We start from the raw sequence: 20,760 nt of genomic DNA, 5'->3' as shown, positions 1-20,760 counted from the left end.
TGTATAAGAGATTTTATTGTGGAAGACGTGGTTGATAAAGACAGCGAAACGAAAGGTGGAGCTGAAAAGCTGAGAGGCAAAAAGAAAGACAAACAAAAATGCAACAAAATGAGTCAAATTAACCGGCATGTTAGCAGCTACACTGTCAACAGCAACAACTAGTAAAAAAAACAAAAAACAAACAAACCCTCGCGTCACAAACAACTGCTGTTCTTAGCACTAGTCTTGGAGAAGTGCAGGAGGAGGGACAGAAATCCCAAAAAGAGAGTGGTAAGAAAATAGATGGAGGGGAAAAGTTAGGAAGGGCAGAGATTCAAGTAAAATGAATGGCTACTTTGACCACAAGCCACCGCTAATAGCTAAAGTACAGCTTTTAAATATAACATGATGCACTACAGTATAACTCATTATTAGTCAGTACATAGTGTCGTGATTGCTTTTGTATCAGTCCTGGCCTGTCTAGCATGTATGTGGAATTCGTTAATGCCCCCCTGGGGATGAATAAAGTATCTATTAATCTATCCACTTAAAATATATTTATAGAGCCATTATGTTTGTTGCCATTTCTGCTGCCCTCTTGGCCAGATCTCATTTTAAAAAATACAATTTTTTATCTCACACCTTTTTTTGTACCTGGATAAATAAATGATGTATAAAATTCACTTTGTCAAAAACTTGATTGCTGCTTACACATTGGGATGTTTTTTTCTTTTTGGGGGGGGGGGGGGTTTGAGTCAGCAAGTCATTTGTAACAGTTTAAATACGGGCATGTTTTTTGGCAGATGATCACCTGTCTCCTGCCGCCCCCTGGTGGAGGCTGTCCGGCGGGAGGAGAGGGCGCAGGTTCGGTTGTTATGGTGAAGCATTTCCCCAGAGGGCTGGCTGAAGCTGGAGCTGCGGCGGACAGCAGCTGATTCAGTTTCACCGCTCGCCCAGGACCTACCGCTGACAGGCAGCGCAACAGGTAAGATGTCGCCACTTTGTTTTTCTATTGTTTTACAATGAATCTGAACGTCCTGCTCGGTTCAAACGATTGTGTATAAGCTGAACTTAGTTGTCGCCGAGACGTTAACGTTAATTATCTGAGGGCAGCGGCTCCGAGTTCAGCGTCGGTGAGCAGCGAGCTAATGCGAAGCTAAGGTAACGTTAGCATAATATGACTTCACCACAGGTAGCCGCACAACAGGTACGCTTGCCAATTTTTCAACTTATAAAGTCAAGCGTGTGGGATACAACTACGTTATGAGAGCTACGAATGAAGCAAGTGGGGAAAGAGCCGCTTGCATTACCTGTCAGCAGACAATACACCTGTTGGGCTTGTCTATGAACCGCTAGGTCGGTTAGCTAATCCCGTGACAGGAGCTAAAGCTTCCGCTGCTGTTGCTGTTAAAACTTTCCATTATTGTATTAATGTTGTTTAGCGCTATAGCGATCTCATCAAACTGTGATGAAAAAGTGAAGGTGATTTGGGACTAAGTTTAACTTATTTTTTTAAAAGCTAAATATATCACAGCAGCGTGAAAGGGCGACGTGCCAACTTATACAGTTAATTACCATGACGTAAAAAAATACAACTCATTTATCTTACATGCGGCAGCTCAGAGTTCAGGGTCAAGTAGATCCAATCATTTACTGAAATGGGTTTTGTTGGATTACTTTAACATTAGTTGAATTAATCAACTATTTTGTTAATAATAATAATAATAATATAATAATAAAAATAGCAAGCTCAGTCTGGCAAATGATATTACAGGTTGATGACTGAATGAATAATAATGAAAAATTCCGATATCTTATGATAACATCTCTTTTCTCAGCTAAAAGCGAATTGTAAAGAGAATTGATTTGCTTATTGTGAAAATAGGCACACTGCACAGGGGCAGACCCACAAGTCTGAAGGGATTAAGGAAGAAAAGGATTATTATTCACAATCAAGCACGGCCCTTCAGCTATTTGACTTTAACCCTCCATCAATAACTTATTAACCTAAATAAACTCAGGCATTTGTTCTTGTCAGGCCTATGTTTAAAGTGCCTCTTCAACAACATTGACTTGGTATGTAAAGTTAAATATTTGCAGGTTTCACAATATAGACTAAAATTAGTGTGAGGGCTCCTTGATACACGATGTGACAGCCCACACAGTGCTACGTGCTTTCAGAGACTTAGGAAGAATGGATAAAAAGGCCGGACTGTGATTTTACAGCAAGAGTAGCAATCGCCACTAAACTAATAGATTAATTCTGTAAAGTAATTCTGTCGGGTTTGGGGCTCTCTCTCGTCTTACTGAGGCATTTCTTTATTATCCCATTATGGGATAATAAAGATACATCTCATTCTGTCACCTGGCTCCGTTTAAAGATTCCTGTTTTCTTTTTTGTTTCTTCGCCTCTCCTCCTCCGCTCCAGCATGACATGACCCTACTTCCTACTTACAAGCAGTCGGAGGAGTTAAAGTCAAAGCTAGTCTGGCTGTCTCCTCCCCCTCCTGTCTCCTCCTCATATTCTTCTCTATCTCCTTCACATTCTTTCCTCCACATCCTTTAACCCTCTCTTTCTCTCTCTGTCCACATCCTGTCTTCCAAAAAAAGCAGCGGCTCTTTTGTGTGACGTATCTTCGCCTTCATCATTGTGTTTTTTGTTTCTCATGGTCTCTCCTAACCCTTGGCTGCTTGATAGAATTACTGAGATTTCTGAGTGATTACATGGAGCAACTCAAACCTTAACACATGAAAGGGCTTATTGTAGATCCTCCTCCCTCGCTCTCATTTGTAGTGATTATAATTTTGTCCGTCCTTCAAGGGCTGCAGCTACAAACATTTCCTGTATCAGTACCCAAAGTGGAAATTATTTCAAGGTATGTGACATCTTCGTTTGTCTTGCTTTGTCCAAGCATCAGCCCAAAAATACGTTAAATTTAAAACAAGTTTTTCTTTTTTCTTTTTCTTTTTTTTTTTTTTTTTTTAAACGCAGAGAAGCAGTGTAGATGCTACACTTGGGTAACGCTTGGCTTTTTGATTAGAAATAATGATTCATGATTTGACAAGCCATTCCCAGCTCTATCCCTTCTAACAGTGAGTATTTGTGAGTATGTGGCACACATTTTAGGCTACTTTGGCATTGTTTCAGACTGCAGGCGGGATCATTCCCGAATCATCAAGCTACACTGACTCAGCAATGTTTGTTTCAATGAGTGGGTCGGTAAGGTCCTCTGTTTCTAATCAAATAGCTCACCAGGCTGGAGGCTGTACACAGGAGCCGTCCGGTGCTGTTTTATGATGACAAACCCATGATTGAAGCACAGAGGACCAAGTGTGGCCAGATTTAAGGTTGGGTGTTTAGGCTGTATTTTCTGTTTTGATCAGTCCCACCCACCTGGTGAAGTTTGAGCCCCAGTATATGTATTCATAGTACTCTATTCATTCTAGCTGTTGAGTGAAAGGTTGTATTTGTCAGCAGCTGTAGACAGACCTTCCTGTTAGGTCACTAGGTGGAAAATTAGTCAGAAGACTACAAATGTCACATTGACGAAGGGACGTTTTCCCAAACATAATAAATGTTAGTCATATTTTTCAGCGCGTGTGTGAGTGTGTGCTGTGGTGTCTGCCGTGCTAAAATTTGTCTTTTCCTGTGTAGTTTCCTGTCTCGTCTTTGCCCAACACTGGGAATCACAAGGTTCTTCCACAGTCTTCCCACTAACAAATTCCCCATTCTTTATATAGCAGAAGCAAAACTAACAGACTCATGAGGCTGAGGTCTGTTGTGCATCAAGTGTTTGTAGTGAGTACATCGGTAAGGTAAGATCACAGCATCGCAGAGAAATTGAAGCAAATTTTTAAAGATTATTATTGATTGTTCATTTAGTGTTCAGAGTTTCATTTATAGCTTTCTCCTTATTTCTTTTTGAATAGTTAGCAAAATCCTTCCTTAAGAAAACAAAAGGACGGGGGAGGGGTTGCTCTTTGTTGAACACTTGATCCTAGTGTATACTGTTGAAAATATACAGTGCTGTGCAAAAGCTTACATTTCTTTCCTTTTTTCCCTCTACGAAAATGGGAAGTCGTTGGAGCTCTTTATTGAAATGTGCAAAACTACAAGAGATACAGTATAAAAAAACAAACAAATTTTGTGCAATTCTAACACCTTTATTCTTCAGCACAGTCTGATCTCTCTTAGACAAACTGTCCTATAATTTGTTAAGTCCTCGGTGAACAGAAGATTGGTCAACTGAAGGATCAGATGCATCTTAAAGGCCCTGTGTCAGGTCTTTGATTGCCTTTTTTTTCTTATTTCTTAAATATGTGACTTTCCAATAGTGTTCATGTGTTGTAGAGAGTCTTTAAGCCTGCCATTTCTTCTTTTATCCTCTACAAAAAAAGAGCACACATTGCTGAGATATGCACCGTTTTCAGCTAATATCTCTTTGGGAATTGCCTGTTTGGTCCAAACTACTTTTCCTGGATTCAGCTTAAAAAATTGGAACAATTTATTTGCCTTTGTAAAAGACTGCTAGTAACAATGTGCCTTAAGATACAGTTTAAAATGAAAATGTCTGTTATGTGTAGACACAACACTGGTTCCTTGAGTTAGGGTCCTTTTTCAGGCTTGAATGATTCATAGGCCAGTGTTAAGTGGCTTAACAAACAAAACATTCCTGTGAAATGAAATGTGAAAGAAAAACTTTGAAATACCTCCAGAAAGCTTGGAGAACTGCTGACCACGCCCACTTGCAAGAAATTGTAAAGAAAAGAAAAATTACAAGAAAGTCTGACTCCTTGGAAGCAAAATCTAAAGAAATCAGACATGGCTCAAGACTTTTGCACAATACTGTAGCTTCAATATTTATCTTAGAAATATCCTCACATGGTGATGCCTTGTCTACAATTGACTACAACCAAACTATTAATATGTCCAGAGAGGCAACACAGTATTGGGCCACTGACTGTTTATCTTGTAGTTTTTTTTCTCTAGTTCACTTCTGAGCTGCTGGTCTGTCTGAGTAAGATAGCATTTTCATGTTGTGAGGATACTGAAGACGTGTTTTCTCTTTTTCACAGCAACATGACTTGTAGTTTGTTTGGCTAAAACTGAACTATCGGAGTAATACTCTAAAGGGATAAACTTCCCTACTTTTAGGGACTGGGACTTTTAAAGCAAAGACTGGACTGAAAGGTCATGGTTAAAGTGGAGTCAAAACAAAACTGGACAGTATATGATTTAAAGAGACAAGATCCAGCGTGGAAGTGGCTGATTTTGACACATACTGTTTTTTGCGTCAGTGTGTAGCCACAAGTTAGCGGTGTTCACACTCACAGCAAATACTTTTGTGTACATTGTGATTGAATCAGGTGCTCGTATTGTTTCGTTGATGATGGGCTAACACAGAATTACTTGCGACGTTGAACTTAATTTCTCCTTCAGCCCAATTTTTACCCCTTAACTGTAAAAGACTAATGGGGTATTGTAGTCACCTTGGCAGGCAGTGTGGCTGCCCGTGTTTTTGCATGTGCTAACTCGAGAAGAAGGCAATGTGGGATTTTTTTTTTTGATTTTTTTTTAAATATACCAAAAGTGCGTTTATAAAAAATCTTGATCAGTTCAAATCTCATTGACCTCAATGTCAAGGCCCCAGAGTTCAGGTTTTCTGAAAATCTGGTGAATGAGGGGTAGCACTGGTAGCTGTGAGAATCCACAGTGTCCTGAGCAGAGTGCAGTTGTCACATAACATTATTTACACTCTCCAAGATCAGCTTGCGTAGTGAAAAACATTTACAAGGATGTTGTGTCTTCCAGAATTGGTCCTTGGCAAGAGAAATTGTCACTGTGTTTCCTGCTGAAAGGATTTAGGAAGTGTTATCATTGCTACACTACTTGGTTTTGAAATGGATACATTTATTATTAATGGTTTCAGGATTAGTTTCTTAGGGAAAAAGATGTGATGGAGGTCAAAAAACCCATTAGGCTTGGGACATTAATGTAAACCTGGAACTCTGGCGCTGTTGGTTAAACAAACAAATAAATGCGCTTCATTAGACCTTAGTATGAGAGGATGTCTTACATGTTTGCTAAAATTAACACTCCACGGCATAACATCAGAATATATTGCTCTGATGCCAGAGTTTGTGTTTATGTGTGTGATCGTACATTTTAATTAGAAATAAATTTCTGACATTATCTATGTTAAGTTTCACAGGCGAGAAAGTTAGCCTGTGTGCAATGTATCATGCCTCCCATCGCTACTCGTGTGTAATTTTGCTGTGTGTTCAAGTCCCATAGTGTACAAAAGATGCATGCACGAGCGTTCACATGGACACAGTTTGTTACTTCTTCCCAAGGTAGTCTAATCACTTTACCTATGTTCTACCTACCTCTCCAAGTCTGCCTGTCTGACTTGCCAACATGTATATCTCTTCTTTCTCTCTTTGACTCCTTTTGTCTCTCTGTTATTTTCAGTTCCGGTTAATAGCATGAGTTACTAAACTGTGGCTCCATATTGGCATGGTTTACTGATTTTCCTAACAGGTGAAAGATCCCTAGTTTGATCCTGGGAGGAGAAATAAATCCCTTCAGTGTTACATCAGAGAGGAAATCTGAAGAAAAACAACAATCTGCCAAGTCAAACATGTGGAGCTATCTGCTGTAATGAAAAAAGAGGGAAGCTAAAAGTAGCTTTTAGTGACCTATTGCTAATCTCCAACATTTTCTTTAGACTGTAATTTGAAAAGGATTCAGGAAGTATTAAGTTTGGTATTAATAGTATAGTTGGGTAACTTTAACAGTGTTCTTGCATTTTCCTCAGTGCATTATCTGCCATTGTGAATCAGTCAACACACCACATATATGACAGTTTTTGGAGGGATGGGTTGTTTTAAGTGACATGTGTTTTTGATGACTGGATTTTATGCGTAAGATATATATGGATTAACCACGCTATGGCTGCATCCATAGGTTCATGGATATTTCTTAAAATTGATTTTTCTGAGTTTGTTTTGAAATTGCATAAAGCATTCTCAGGTGTTGTCAAGAGCACGCTAAGGCAAGAGGTGGTGATATCATCCTGAGAACTATTCAATGCCCACTACAGAGGACATATTGAATAGACTATTGTTCTAATGACCCATTGAGGTTTTGCCGACATGTGACCACTATTAGCATGATGTCAATTTGTCTGCCATTCTGGATGTTTGACATTCATGGTGACCATGTAGGTTTAAGTGAATAAGTACGTAAATTACACACAGACATGGAGACCTGTCTGCAGCAATCTGGCAACCTCCTGTTGCGAGGGAAAAGTATGTATTCCTCAACCAGTTGGCAAAAACCTGTTTGTGATTTGGCTGTTATTATATTGCTGTGGTCGTAGAATAAATCTAAGTGATGCACTTGTCTAGAAACATTTTTCAGATATTCTCCGAGCTCTAGAACAAACAGAGAAAAGTCTGATTCAAACTGTAAATGGACACAGTTGGCTCAACCTTTACTTTGAAGATGAAGCATCAGCATTTTCTTTTCTTTCTTTTTTTTTTTTTTTTTTCATTTTTCAAGTTTTGCTTCCACTGGGTTGCCAAGTATTTGCACACAAAACATGAAAAATTGCAGGCAACTGTAACCAAATCAAACACTAGGAGGTTTTTGATGCAGCACCTTCTTTGCAGCGATAACTATATGGTGGAAAACTTGTTAGCAATGTGGTCATGAGTATAAGAAACCACAATAATATAAGAAACCGCAATAATGCTGTCATCCCAGAGTGATACACCATGTAAGATACACACCACAACAGTGGCAGGCCAGCACAGTTCCAGCAGGTCAGGTGAGCCCATATTTTCATGGTGAGGGTTGAAACACAGTAAACCGGTTTTATAGTCACAGGGACAAATGGGGCACACTTTTATTGTCTGCTTAGTCAGTAGGATAACGTTATTCAGAAAGAGCGGTGAGGGCAGCCTTGATTCTCACATTGATCACTTTAGAAATGCAAATCATCAAATTCCATCTCTTTAATGTGCGCTGTTGTGAATCGCATATATAAAAAAAAAAAAAAGTTTATCACTCTTTGTTTGTGTAAACTCAGCAAACATGAAATGTTAGTGAAGTAAGAATCAAAGCATCTTTTTTTCAGAAGAAATGAACTTCTGATGTGCACAAATCAAGTAGTGGCTGATTTTTGTGAAAGATGTGGACTAAAGGATGTATTTTAATATACAGGTGATATATTATGGCTTTGTTGTTTATGTCTGAGTGTCAACATTTAACATAGGCTTTGAGTATGAAAAGATATCTTTAAAATTCACAGCACAGGATAAAATGTCAAAAACACTAGGTTTGGGAGTCTGACAAAAAAAACAAACAACATATTTAAGATTTTTTTCCCACTGATCTCTCCGATTGTGTCTGGAATTATCCCACTAATACATCAGTAAAGTTCTTGAAGGGATTTTTCCAGATTTCTCTAATCCTTTTCCCCTTTAAAGCCCCTTAAAATGCCACAAAACTTATTCCCCTTTTCATTAGTTAAGTGCAGTATAACCAAGGCCACTAACTCTAATTGGACTATTCTTTAATAGTCCGTATACTTACTGTTTACTCTTGACTTTTACAGTGCTGATTTTTGGATACTGTGGCTTTCTTCTCTGAGGGAGAAAGTTTAAAAAGCTATATTGTACAATTGTCGGTACATTCTAATTGAAACTAACCTTCATTACACATATCTCTGTCCTGTGCATTCCAAGTCCGTATTAATCTGTGTATTTAAAAGACAGATCTGCGTAGTAGCCTTCAATCCATGGAGAGAGTCAGAGTGTGACCTTCAACTAAGGAAATCCTTACATTGTAGCTTGTGACAAAGGGTGAAGGGTTAGGTATCCTGAAAATAGTAGGTATACACAGAATATTAATAGTTCTTGCCTGTCCCCAAGGCAAGAACTATTAGTCTTTCAAATGGCAGGGCAAAACCCTATTTAAAAAGCACAATTATAGTTCTTTGTATGTTATATCATATTGCACACAAGGCTTTAAGATATAGGTATCTGCACTTAGTTTGTAACAAAGGACTATTTGTGTTTAATACAACTAAGAATCCAACAGTGTTTTTAATAATGAGGTGAAAGTCCAAGAGGACCACTGTAATTGTTATGTCTAATGATTCTACACTTGATTGCCCTCTAATCTTGCTGATTTATGGACCGGTATGTTCTCCCAGCTTTTTTTTTTTTTTTTTTGTCATTGGTACAATGTTGCAGTAGCTGTGTCCTGGGACTACAGTCTTATCAGTCACTCTCTCTATCTCACTGAGTGCCTCTAGTTGACCTTCCTCTCAGCGCTCACTGGCCCAGGCCTAAATAATAAATGAACAGCCTGGAAAGAGCCGAGTGTGTGAGCCGCGTATCTCTACTTGGAAGTGAACGAAAGCCAATGAGAGGGATCTCACTGACCAGGGTTGTCAGGGGTGGGAACTTGCACCATAACAGGTCACATACTTGTTACTTAACTGCATTGCCACAACATCCATCACTCACTCTCACCGTGTGAATACCCTGTAACACATGTAATGTGTGTGCTGGGCTGCAGGGTGTGTCAGTCATTAATGAAAAGCATCCCACCCTCTCAAGTTTCCTTCAGGAGAGGAGTGGGAGAGGAGGGAGTAGGGGAGAGGAGCTCAGGGGTTAAAGATAACAGGATTAAGAGAGCAGTATGTTGTCATTATACTGTAACATAGCCCTGACATTTTGTCTCACTGCAGTTTTTCCTTCTCTCTCCCTGACCCACAGGCTGAAGACAATGTCATTCAAGTTGGTGAACACGTTATACCTAGATCACATCTTTTGAAGATTTACCAAAAAGTGCACCAACACTATCAACAGGAAGTTGTGAAATGTTGTTATTTGACCACCCAGAAATATTTTAATTCTGTCAAATATTGTTTATTGTCAGTAACTGAAGTAGGACTCCTTTTTTTATTCTCATTGGATGTTTGGTTCTTTCCACCTTGTGGATTTGTTTTTCACTGCTGCCTATGGATTCTCACAAATCCACACCTCCTTTGGACCATATACTGAAGCATGATTGCTATCTGTTTGGATTAGAAGCTAAGATAGACTGACCTTTTATAGTTGTGTTTTGTTTTCTCTGTTTGCCAAGTGGATGATTCGCCAAGTTACCCAAAGTAGAAATGGATTGGAGGACTGACAGCTGGTTGAAACCTACCCTTTGGATTATTATGTTTTGGACACCTTCCTGCTGCTATTTTACTTTAGCACGATAAGAGTTTTTTAAAGATGGGAAAGAGACAGAAATATCTGTCACCTGATTGCACAACTTAGTTTCTTTCCCATCATATTTTTGAAATTTTTGCTGTTTTTTGTGGTTCAAGTTACTTTTAAAGATGAACTGCAGTATCTTTTTGTGTTCTCCCACCCTGATGTAGCCTCTTTGGCTTCCCTATAAAAAGGACAGGAGGCATATGATAAATTAAGAAGGCTGAAACCCCCTAAAGGATATCCTCACATAAGTGAAAGAAACAGTACTATAGTAGCTGAGCCGCTGTGGCGGTGCGGTATCATGGCAGCAGATCACGGCGAGCTGCTTGCTGAAATGGCAACCATGGGGCGCCTGAGTGCCACAGAACGGCTCAAGCATGCCAAGAAGCGCCGCGCTCAGCAGCTGAAGGCTTGGGCACAGATGGAAAAGGATGCAGTACGAGGGTCGAGGGCCAAAGCAGATAAGAAGAAGCCACGCACCACCAAAGTGACATTCCCCAGTGCTGTCACCCTGCTTGATGCTGCTTCCCGCAACGACCTGGATGAAGGTGGGTATACACACTGCACAAAAAGTTCATAATCAGAAAACAACAATTTTTTTTCAAATGCTTCAGCTTAAACTCAGTGATTTTAGAGCATCAAAGTGCAAATATATACTAATCCAGGGTATTGACACCTGTAGAAGACTGATCCAGATCTCAGAAACGTGTGAAGGAAGACCCCAGAAGTATTGGTGTGCCATGAATTGACTGTAATGCCGAGGCTTCTTTGTCCTGTAGCTGTTGGCATTTGCTGAAAGAAGCTCTTGCACTGTAAAAACCAATGACTTACAGGAACTGAAAAAATTGTACTGAATATATTAGAGATTAAAAATAGTATTAAGAGCTTTATTATAAGTTGTTGGATCTGAGCTAGTTGGTAAGGTGGTAAATCCTTTTACATTTTACATAGAACAATCTTTACAAGATGGTATATGTTCAGGGCAGGTAAATGGCAAGGTTGTTTTTGTTTGTTTGTATTTTTTATGGAAAAGACTCTGCCCTGATGGTCATGCATAATCTGTATATACATGATTGTAAATTTCTTTTTTTTTTCTTTTGTGCTAGTGAGGGAGATGCTTAACAGCGGAATCAACCCCGATCTGGTCAATGAGGATGGACTGACTGCTCTGCATCAGGTACACATGCATTTAGCTCCAGGAGCCGCCACCAGTCAACCACTGTTCACTGTTAACACTGCCAGTTGTACAAACTCAGATGCCTCCTCTCACTTACCTAGTTCTGCCTTTGCACTAATCAAATGCTAAATTGTCATCAACATTACTGAGTTAAACACAAAGCAGTTCTGCTTACGCGGCATGATTTTGTTACGGCCGTTAAAACCACATGTTGCACATATACCACTGTCAACATTTAGGCCAGTTCTGTTCTGTGTTTATGTTTGTTTGTGTGTGGTCACAGTTTTGAGCTCACCAAGTGCTAGTTGTTTATTATGTCTTAACGTTTTCTTGGTTACTTTACATAAAGAAAGTAGTTATTACCCTGATTATAGATGGAAAAGGTGAAAAAGGTTTTTTTTTTTTTTCTTGCATTCCTATTTCTGGGCAACCTCAGTCACACTTAACCACCACAATATTGCTGTGTTTTGTTAGTTGACACCTTAAGACACCTTAAATCCTTGCGATATTCTCACCCCTTTTTAATTTCTCCTTATGTTTACACATACACGCACTACTACACACTCCTGAGAGGACTGTTTGTTAGCACAGAGAACTCTTTACAAGAGCGGTTTGCTTTGCCGTTTCCCTTGGAAAATGTAGTGTTTACACAGAGGGCTGAGTACATGTAAATTCTTTTCTTTATCCAGTGCTTTAGTTGACATTAATACTAATGTTTAGATTTTTCTATCTCTGTTTGTACTCGTTTTCTAACATCATATTTTTCCCTCAAGTTTATTCCATCCGTTTTTAATAAACGGTCGACAATTTTCAGAGGCTTCAAGTTAATTAGAAAATTGACTGACAGGCAGTTTCCATGACATATTAAGCAGAAGAATAGTTCCATTTGGGATTTTCTCACTGGAACTCCTAAAATGATGTTCAAAGAGATGTTGTTGTAAGTGAGGGAGACCATCATTAGGCTGAAAATCCGCACAAACCTACCATAAGTAGAGGAAAAACTTGAGGAGGGTCCAAATCAGGAATCTTGTTAATTCTTAAAAAGAAGGAATGCTCTGGTCATGTCAGCAAAATCAAAAGTCCTTAAAGACCCCAGAAAACAGCTAAGGTGCATTATGACATAATTATTTCTGTGATTGAGAAAAACAATTTCACAACATCTGACTAAGTCAAGAACACACTCAATCGCTCTCAAGGTCTGCAAGTAAGAGACGCCTTTATAAATGTAAATACAGAGGCTTTACCAAAAGGAACAAACCACTGGTTACACTCAAGAACAAGATGATCAGATTAGACTTTGACAGAAAACCTCTAAAAGAGCCTGCACAGTTCTGGAAACAAAAGCTTTGTACAGATGAAACCATTATGAATTTATGCCAGAGTGATGGGAACAGAAAAGTGTGGTAAATGAGAGAAACAACAAGATGAACCAAAGCATACCACACTATCTATCAAACTTGGTAGGAGCAGTGTCATGGTATGGGCATGTATGGGTGCCACAGGCCACTAGTGTTTATTGATGATGCGATTGGTGATAGGATGGCAGGATGAACTGTGAAGTGTACAGGGCTATACTTTCTGCTCACATTCAGTGAAATGCTGCAAACTGATCAGAAACACAGTGTTAATGGATAATGGGTCAAAGGAAACTGCAAAAGCATCCAAAGAGTTTCTCAAGGCAAAGACATGAGACATTCTTCAATCGCCATGTCAGTCAGCTAATCTCAAACCGAGCATGTTTTCAGTTATTAAATACTAAACTGAAGGCACAGAGTCTCACAAACAAGCAGCGACTGAAGCATCTCAGCGGAAGAACAGAATTTGGTGATGTCCTTGGGGTCTAGACTTTAGGGAGTCAGTGACTGCAAACGGTTTATACCAAAGTGTTGAAAACAATCCTTACATTTAAAACATTTACGTTGGTTTGTCCAATTACCTTTTGAGATTTACAAACATGGAATATATAAAATAGCTGTATTTCCTAAATGGTTATTACAGTACTTTGATTACATCCAGTGGATTCAAATGGAAATTTTGCACTTCAATTACATCATGTTTAAAGTTGCACACTATGGGCTCAAAATGTGGTCATAAATATTTTGTACTTGTAAATCGGTTTTGTACTTGTAAAAAAGATTTGTGTGTGTGTGTGTGTGTGTGTGTGTGTGTGTGTGTGTGTGTTTGTTTTTAAAAAAAAAAAAAAAAAAAAAGGTTGTGTGTGGACTTAGCCCAAAGAAAACCCTGCAAGTTACAAATACGAATTTTGACCCTATTTTTCTTCCTTTAAGCTGATTGGTCAATGTCATGTCAATCACAAATTAAACAATCCAATCAGAGAACAGATGGGTTTGGCTGTTGGAGGGGCACTTTTTTGAACTGCAGGTCCTTGAAGGGTATTCTCTATATAAATATCCAATAGCAGTTAGGTCCCCTTACTTTCAGCAGCTGTTGAAAGGATAAAGTTGTGGTATATCAGTGGTTAGAAATACCATTATTACTTTAGGATTAGTTTAACACAACATCAGGGCTGACCCGGGACCATTGCTGTGAGTCACAGCGCGCAGCATAAAAGTCCCTTCACATCGGACGCAGGATGTGCTGCTAATGCTAATTGCTAACTAAAAGCAAAGGATCCAGAATTTGTTGCTGGCTGCTGGGCTCTGTGGGTTTTTGCAGCAGCTCTACCTGTACTAGATGCACCTGCTCCTTGTTGTTTTTATCGCTGACTTTATGTGAACTACAAGAGTTTCTGGTTTTTTTGCTAGTTCTTCAAATGTTCAATAAAAACATGTATGCTAATTCATAACGAAGAAAGCTTTGTGATGAAGACTGTCATTTCCAAAACACTGCCCCCCACGTCCGCAGTGCTGTTGAAAAGGCTGTGGAAGTCCCTGTATTAAACACGTAGTCCTGTGACACAAAAATCACCAAACTCTGACGACCACAGACTGTTTTCCTTCGTGGTGATGAAGGAAAACGCTGGGTTGGCACGTAAAAGGGCATTTATTCCCTTCAAAGACCTGCAGTTCAAAAAAAGCGCCCCTCCGACATCCAAACCCATCTGTTCTCTGATTGGATTGTTACATTTGTGATTGACATGACATTCACCAATCAGATGAAAGGAAGAAAAATAGGGTCAAAATTCGTAGTTGTAACTTGCAGGGTTTTTTTGGCTAAGTCCACGCACAAATCTTTTTTTTACGCACGCACAAATCTTTTTTTACGCACGCACAAATCTTTTTTTACGCACGCACAAATCTTTTTTTTACGCACGCACAAATCTTTTTTTACAAGTACAAAACTGATTTACAAGTACAAAATATTTATGACCACATTTTGAGCCCATAGCACACAGGCAAAAGCACAGTATTAAAAAAGAATCTGTCATTGTCCAAAAACTTATGGGCCCAATTGTATCTGTTGTCTGTTCTCAGTGCTGCATTGATGATTTTGTGGAGATAGTGCAGTGTCTGCTAGACGCTGGTGCCAATGTGAATGCTTGTGACAGTGAGTTGTGGACCCCTCTGCACGCTGCTGCCACCTGTGGACACACTGGTCTGGTGCAGCTCCTGATTCAGGGGTGAGTGCTGCCTCACATCATAACTTTTCTGTTTCTCTCACAAAATGTTTAAATTTCTAAGCTAATATGTTTTGTTTATAATGTGCTTTTTTTCGTTTCAACCTCAGTGGATGTTATTTGCTAAGCCACAATTGAGACTTAGAGCCTTCTTGGGAAGAGAAAGCAATTTCTGAACCCAATGCAAATGAAAACACTTAGAGTGACACACCCTAATATGCAAAGCTGCTAACTCAGGTCTTTTTGAATATGGATATGTGTGCTTTCAGTGGGGCCGATCTGCTGGCTGTCAATGCGGATGGCAACATGCCTTATGACATCTGTGAGGACGAGGCTACCCTTGAGCTGCTGGAGATGGTTATGGCTGAACAGGGTCAGTGAGAAGTTTGTGCACAGATTCACCTTCCTGCCTTTGACAGGTTGGGGAAAAAGAGGCATGATCAAGCTTAACTTACCTGTCATGTATCACATTTGAAATCAGACAGCCAACATTTATGTGCAGTTCCAAAGTAGGAAGAAAATAAGTCCAAGTGATCTTTTCAATCCTGTCCCTGTGTGTGTTGTTTTGTGAAGGGATAACTCAGGACCGTATAGATGAATGCAGAGGGGCTAAAGAGGCGGCTATGCTGGCTGACATTCGGGCTCTGGCTCAGAGCGGAGCAGATTTAAACGCACAAGATGATAATGGAGCAACTCTGGTGAGACACAAGGACGCATGCACATGAACTGTGTTGTGCACTTAAGATTTGTCAGCTCAGAGTTCAAATCTATATCCAATGCTGTAAAGCTAGATATTTTAAAAACATCTGAATATAAATGCAATAATTCCCTGACTGTTAACAGGTTGCACAGGTTTCCTGCATTCTTTGTAATGTTTTACCAACCATTTCTGTAACATTCAGCCAATGTAATAATAATATAAAGGTTCAGAGAATTGGGAAAATATTTTGTTAATTTTATTTTCTTGTGAAATATTGTTCTTTACTGACGTGCAGTTCATTTTCTTTATTCCTTTAGCTCCATATCGTATCTGCTAACGGCTATATGTCTGTGGCTGAGCTGTTACTAGAGAACAAGGCTCAGGTGGATGTGAAGGACTCTGATGGGTGGACTCCACTGCATGCTGCCTCCTGCTGGGGACAGGTTCATACTGCTGTCATGCCTAAAGCAACTAGTTTTCTGAAATGACTCATTCATAGTGTTTTGTTTTTTGTTTTTTGTTGTTGTTTTTTTTTGTTCCATAGATGCAGATGGTGGAACTGCTGGTGGCACACGGAGCCAATCTAAATGCAAAGTCCGTCTTAGAGGAGACACCACTAGGTGAAACTAGAGTATTGTTGTTGCTGCTGTTTCTGCCTTTTTTATCAAGCTTATTCATGAGAGACACTTTTGCCTTTCAGATTTATGTGTTGATGAGGAAGTCAGAGCCAAACTGATGGACTTGAAGCACAAACATGATGCCATCATGAAGAGCCAGGACAGGCAGAAAGGCACACTGCAAAGACGAGCATCTAGCACAGGAAGCAGAGGGTGAGCGTGGAGCTCAGTGGAACCAGAGGGGGAAAAGCATACACCGAAGTTGAAATGGATCATTGTTTTACTGCTTCCCCTCCTGTCTCTCATTTCTATGTGCAGTAAAGTGGTGCGTCGCGTCAGCGTGAACGAGCGCTCCAGTCTCTACCGCCGGGAGCACCACAAAGAGGCCATGGTGTGGCAGGAGCGCGGTCGACAGCCTGAGCCGCAGGACGACGATGAGGACAGACAGACCGACAATGAGTTGCACCAGCATGCCACCATGGTGATGGAGGTTTTGCATGGAAAATGTTTCTCATTACTGTTTTTGTGACCATTACAAACAGTGTAAATGGTTTTTTTGTTTGTTTGTTTGTCTCTCCCCCCCCCTCGTGTTTTAGGTTGCTACTCGAGGTGCAGCAACATCACATTTGGAAGAACTGGAGGCTGCAGACAGGAAAATTATGCCCAGCCTAGGGAATGGAGAGACCTCTGTTTCTCTGGCATCTTCTGTACCTGGAGAGCAGTGGAGTGGGGGAGGAATCATGGAGCGTAGCGCCTCCTACCAGCTCGGCTCTGCGTCTGGAGTGGGGTCTGCAGAGGGCGAGGGGGCAGACAATATGACTCGGGAGAAATCACACCACACCTTGGCTGACCTGAAACGCCAGCGGGCAGCTGCTAAGCTCAATAAATACCAAGCACCTGCACCACCGCTGCCCTCGCCCGTTGAGGAGGAGCCCTCCGTTGCAGCAGCTGAGGTGACAGCCATTCAGGCTCAGCCAGATCCTGAAATGACGCCTGCCGCCGAGGCAGTCTCCCCCAGTCAGGTGTACTTCACCCCAGCCAGTGGAGATCCTCCACTTCTGAAACTCCGAGCCCCTGAGGAAGAGCAGTCCGACAATAAGGAGCCTTGCTGTGGACTCATGTAGAAAGAATCATGCAATCAGACAAATATGCTGCCTATAAAGTTCAAAAGCTGGTGGCAAAAAGTGGCAAAAAACCCTGTTAAAACAGACATGCTTTAAGTGAATCACTGGAGACTCTTTAGGTTAAGGCTACATGCCAATGATGGATCAATCTGCTTTGCATTTCCAAGTGAACTAAAGTGCAATCTGTGATTATTCCTCCTTTGATTAGCTTTCTCATTTCTGTTGCACATTTCACACCTTTAGCAGGTCCTAGCTTTCCCTCCTGCTTCACCTACAGGAGAACTCCAGATTGTAGTCTTGCAGTTAGAAGCAGACAGCTCCCCCACTCCATTTCTTGGGGCATTACATTACTCATCTCTTAAATACACAATTAGACTGGCTGAAAGCCATAGAATCATGTGAAGTTTTCTAGATAAGGCAGAAGACTGAATTGCAGTTGATTTGTTTTAAATCAATGAGGTTCTTTTTTTTTTTTTCTTTTCTTCTTAATGAGTGCTATGACAGGTACATGATCTACATTAGCGTACATTTATATTGTAAACGAGAGTGAAAGAGGTTTGTTTCTTTATGGGGGATTGATCATGATTGGTTTAATCAATATTCTGAATTTATATTTAATGAAGATGGACCGTTTCCTTGCTTGATTTATTTTTTTCTCTACTTTGGACTGAAAATTTTTTCTCTTGTTGCTTTCAAGTGCACAAAATTTGAAATGGTGCAATTTGCTAATGAACCATTTGTCTCTACTGTGGGGAAATTTAGCTCAGCCTGTCATCATCATCATCATCATCATCATCTATCAGATTCCTATTTTTCTGTCAGTATTTCTATTTTTCTACCCTCAGAATGTAATCATATTATTTATTCTTCCTGATCCGGAGACAATTTATAAAAAGAAAATTATGATATGTTTGTGTTAACCGAACTGTCAAAGAGTCTGTTTAGTTTTCTTGTCAAACTGAGCAAACGTGTCACGATTGTTTAACAGAGGTTGGTGCCTTCATTAAATGTCTTATTTAAAAAAAGGTTGCAATGCTTGCACGAAGTCCCACGTTTAAATTTTGTGAGCAGTGGGATTATTACATAATCGGTCTGACATGGACTTGATGTACTCTCAATGCACTCTTTTTCTGTATTGCATTTCAGTTTTGTTAGTGATTTTTACTGATCCCTGTTTAGAAAAACAAAACATAAAAACATGTTTTCACAAATGATTTTTGTATATATTTTTTAATATGCAAGAACTCTTAATGAATGTATCTGGATGTTATGACTGGGATGCTTACAGGGAGGGGATCAGATCAGATAATGGGTTTAAAATATTTTATTTTATTCCAATTTACATTTTTAAGTGTGTGATTTGAGGCACAGATTTGATCAGGTTATTGCCTTATAGTTGGTTCAAAAAAAGCTGAACATATCCCCAGTCTGTCTTGTTTGTTTCATGTTGATGACAGCTCCCTCTTGTGGTAAAAATGATCAGCTGAATGTTTTTTACTTGCCCTCATTCCCCCTTTTGTCGTCCTCTTAGCTCAGATCAGTCACTCTCTGACTTTCCGCACATCTCGAATGACACAGTCTGTTCCGAGCCATCTTCCAGAGCAGCAGTTAATACACAATGACAGCTTATTTAGGTGGTTTAACATTGTGGTGCACCAGAATTACCTTCATCCACACACATAAACATATGCGCACAGATCTTTATGTTGTATAAGGCCTCAGTAACAGTTACCCTTATGGGGAGGGAGTGTGTTAAAATTGGAAGCTGCTTATGTTCAGACTTGTTTTGACTGTGAGCCAGCACCACTGAGTTACAAGGACCAAGCCTGTAAGTCTCTCTTATAGTAATTATATAGCTGTTGCACAACATAAGGTATGTGATGTTGATCTGTCATTTAACGTTGAGGTAAAGTTGGAACAGATGATGCACTTACAGTCTGACAAAATGCACATGAAAGTCACCAGGGCATCACATGCTTGTGTGTGAACTGTTTTAGTTTGGGATATCAAATGTCTTTCCCAAACTCTTTCCAAGCCATCGGGGGGGTCTCACACTGTCCTACAGATACGCATTCACACACCTCTCTGTCTCTGATTAAAACAAATGACATGCAAAGGAAGGAAATTTCCATGTGAGAAATGAATTTTATTTGACATTGCATTAATTTCCTCTGCATTCTTTGCATTCTAGGTGGTTTTTCTCTGGTACTGTAGTTCCTTTCGCATGAAAAGACAACACAGTGATGTGTCGTGGATGCAAATTATTAACCCATACCTTCGTGCCACAGTCCAATAACATAAACCAAAATACAGTATACAAAGCAAAAGAATGAATATAGTTCTAAGAACTTTGAAAATCAATATTTGATAATGACCACAATTTATTCAACACAGTCTGCGCTCTCTAATGGAAGCTGTCTTGTAGTTTCTTTAAGTAGTCTTCAGGAGTACTTCTCCAGGCTTCTTGAAGGACATTTAAAGCTCTTCTTTGGATGTTGGCTGCCTTTGGTTTCCTGTCAAGATGAGCCCACACTACTTCAACACGGCTCCACCATGTTTTAGAGTCGACTGTAGACACTCACTATTGTCCCTGTGTTTCAAATTTGGATTCATCACTCCATAAAACCTGTTGCTACTGATTTCAGTCTGTGTCTTGTGTAATTTGGCATACCTCAGCCTTTTCTCTATGTTTTCCTTACTCAATAATGGCTTCCTAACAGCAGCTCTTCCACTGACACCATTTCTGATGAGGCTTGAGTGAACAGCAGATGTATCAATTGAAGGGGCAATGCATCTCTCAGGTCCTCCGTCAGGTCTTTGCTGGATTTGTTTCCCCTGTTTCTTAAAGACCTGACTATCAGACGCTCTTCTGCTGTAGTCTTTAGACCTGCACCTTCTTTTGTGTTACTCCATCAGATTTTTTTAAGGGCATGCCACACACCATACTGAAAGATGCCAAGTTTTCAACTAAGAGCTCTTTGAAAATGACCTTCTTGGTACAGTTTTATGCCTTTCAAACTGTTATCTTTGGCATTTCATATTTTGATGTAACAAATGATGAGTTTTGTGACAGCTGTTAGTCACAAAGAGCCTAAAGATACAATTTAAAATGGGTTCTTTGTTAAGTTGTGTGATGTGTAGACACAACATTGTTTCATGCCTTGACTTAGGTGCCGTTTTCAGAGTTGAATGATTTGTAGGTCAGTGTTAAGTTGGTCAACAAACAAACACATTCTTCTGAAAATGTGAAGGTACAAGGACTGGACTCAAGATGACTGAAAAAGCAGCCAGTTTCCAGTGTTAAAAAA

General features: G+C 39.9%; 1 protein-coding gene across 4 annotated transcripts; it reads left to right on the top strand.

The window, feature by feature from the left end:
- Positions 1-791: 791 nt before the first annotated feature.
- Positions 792-20,108, top strand: ppp1r16a (protein phosphatase 1, regulatory subunit 16A). Of its 4 annotated transcripts, XM_086306059.1 has the most exons (13): positions 797-964; positions 2,801-2,855; positions 2,972-3,072; positions 9,769-10,805; positions 11,364-11,434; positions 14,869-15,014; positions 15,281-15,384; positions 15,585-15,709; positions 16,029-16,154; positions 16,256-16,331; positions 16,412-16,541; positions 16,647-16,809; positions 16,925-20,108. In XM_086306059.1, exons 4-13 carry the CDS (start codon positions 10,559-10,561, stop codon positions 17,450-17,452), a joined length of 1,716 nt encoding a protein of 571 aa, XP_086162185.1. In that variant the 5' UTR covers positions 797-964; positions 2,801-2,855; positions 2,972-3,072; positions 9,769-10,558; the 3' UTR covers positions 17,453-20,108. The 4 variants fall into 4 exon arrangements, with proteins under 4 accessions (XP_086162183.1, XP_086162185.1, XP_086162188.1 ...); XM_086306062.1 differs by lacking the exons at positions 2,801-2,855; positions 2,972-3,072 and having other exon boundaries at positions 9,769-9,789; positions 10,139-10,805; XM_086306058.1 differs by lacking the exon at positions 2,972-3,072.
- Positions 20,109-20,760: the final 652 nt, after the last annotated feature.

This window comes from Aulonocara sp. 'chitande type north' Nkhata Bay, linkage group LG9 (assembly GCF_057382095.1).
Source record: "Aulonocara sp. 'chitande type north' Nkhata Bay isolate Kocher_YH1m ecotype deep benthic linkage group LG9, A_spYH_male_GT1.1, whole genome shotgun sequence".
In the NCBI taxonomy this organism is placed as follows: domain Eukaryota; kingdom Metazoa; phylum Chordata; class Actinopteri; order Cichliformes; family Cichlidae; genus Aulonocara; species Aulonocara sp. 'chitande type north' Nkhata Bay.
The sequence above is the reverse complement of the archived record's forward strand: the minus strand, read 5'-3'. Positions and strand labels throughout refer to the sequence as shown.

Excerpts from the sequence above, each read along its gene's own strand:
- ppp1r16a (XM_086306057.1), top strand. The coding sequence starts at position 10,559 with ATGGCAGCAGATCACGGCGAGCTGCTTGCTGAAATGGCAACCATGGGG. Across the intron at positions 10,806-11,363 it reads CCGCAACGACCTGGATGAAG|TGAGGGAGATGCTTAACAGC; the intron begins GTGGGTATACAC and ends CTTTTGTGCTAG. Across the intron at positions 16,155-16,255 it reads CTGCCTCCTGCTGGGGACAG|ATGCAGATGGTGGAACTGCT; the intron begins GTTCATACTGCT and ends TTTGTTCCATAG.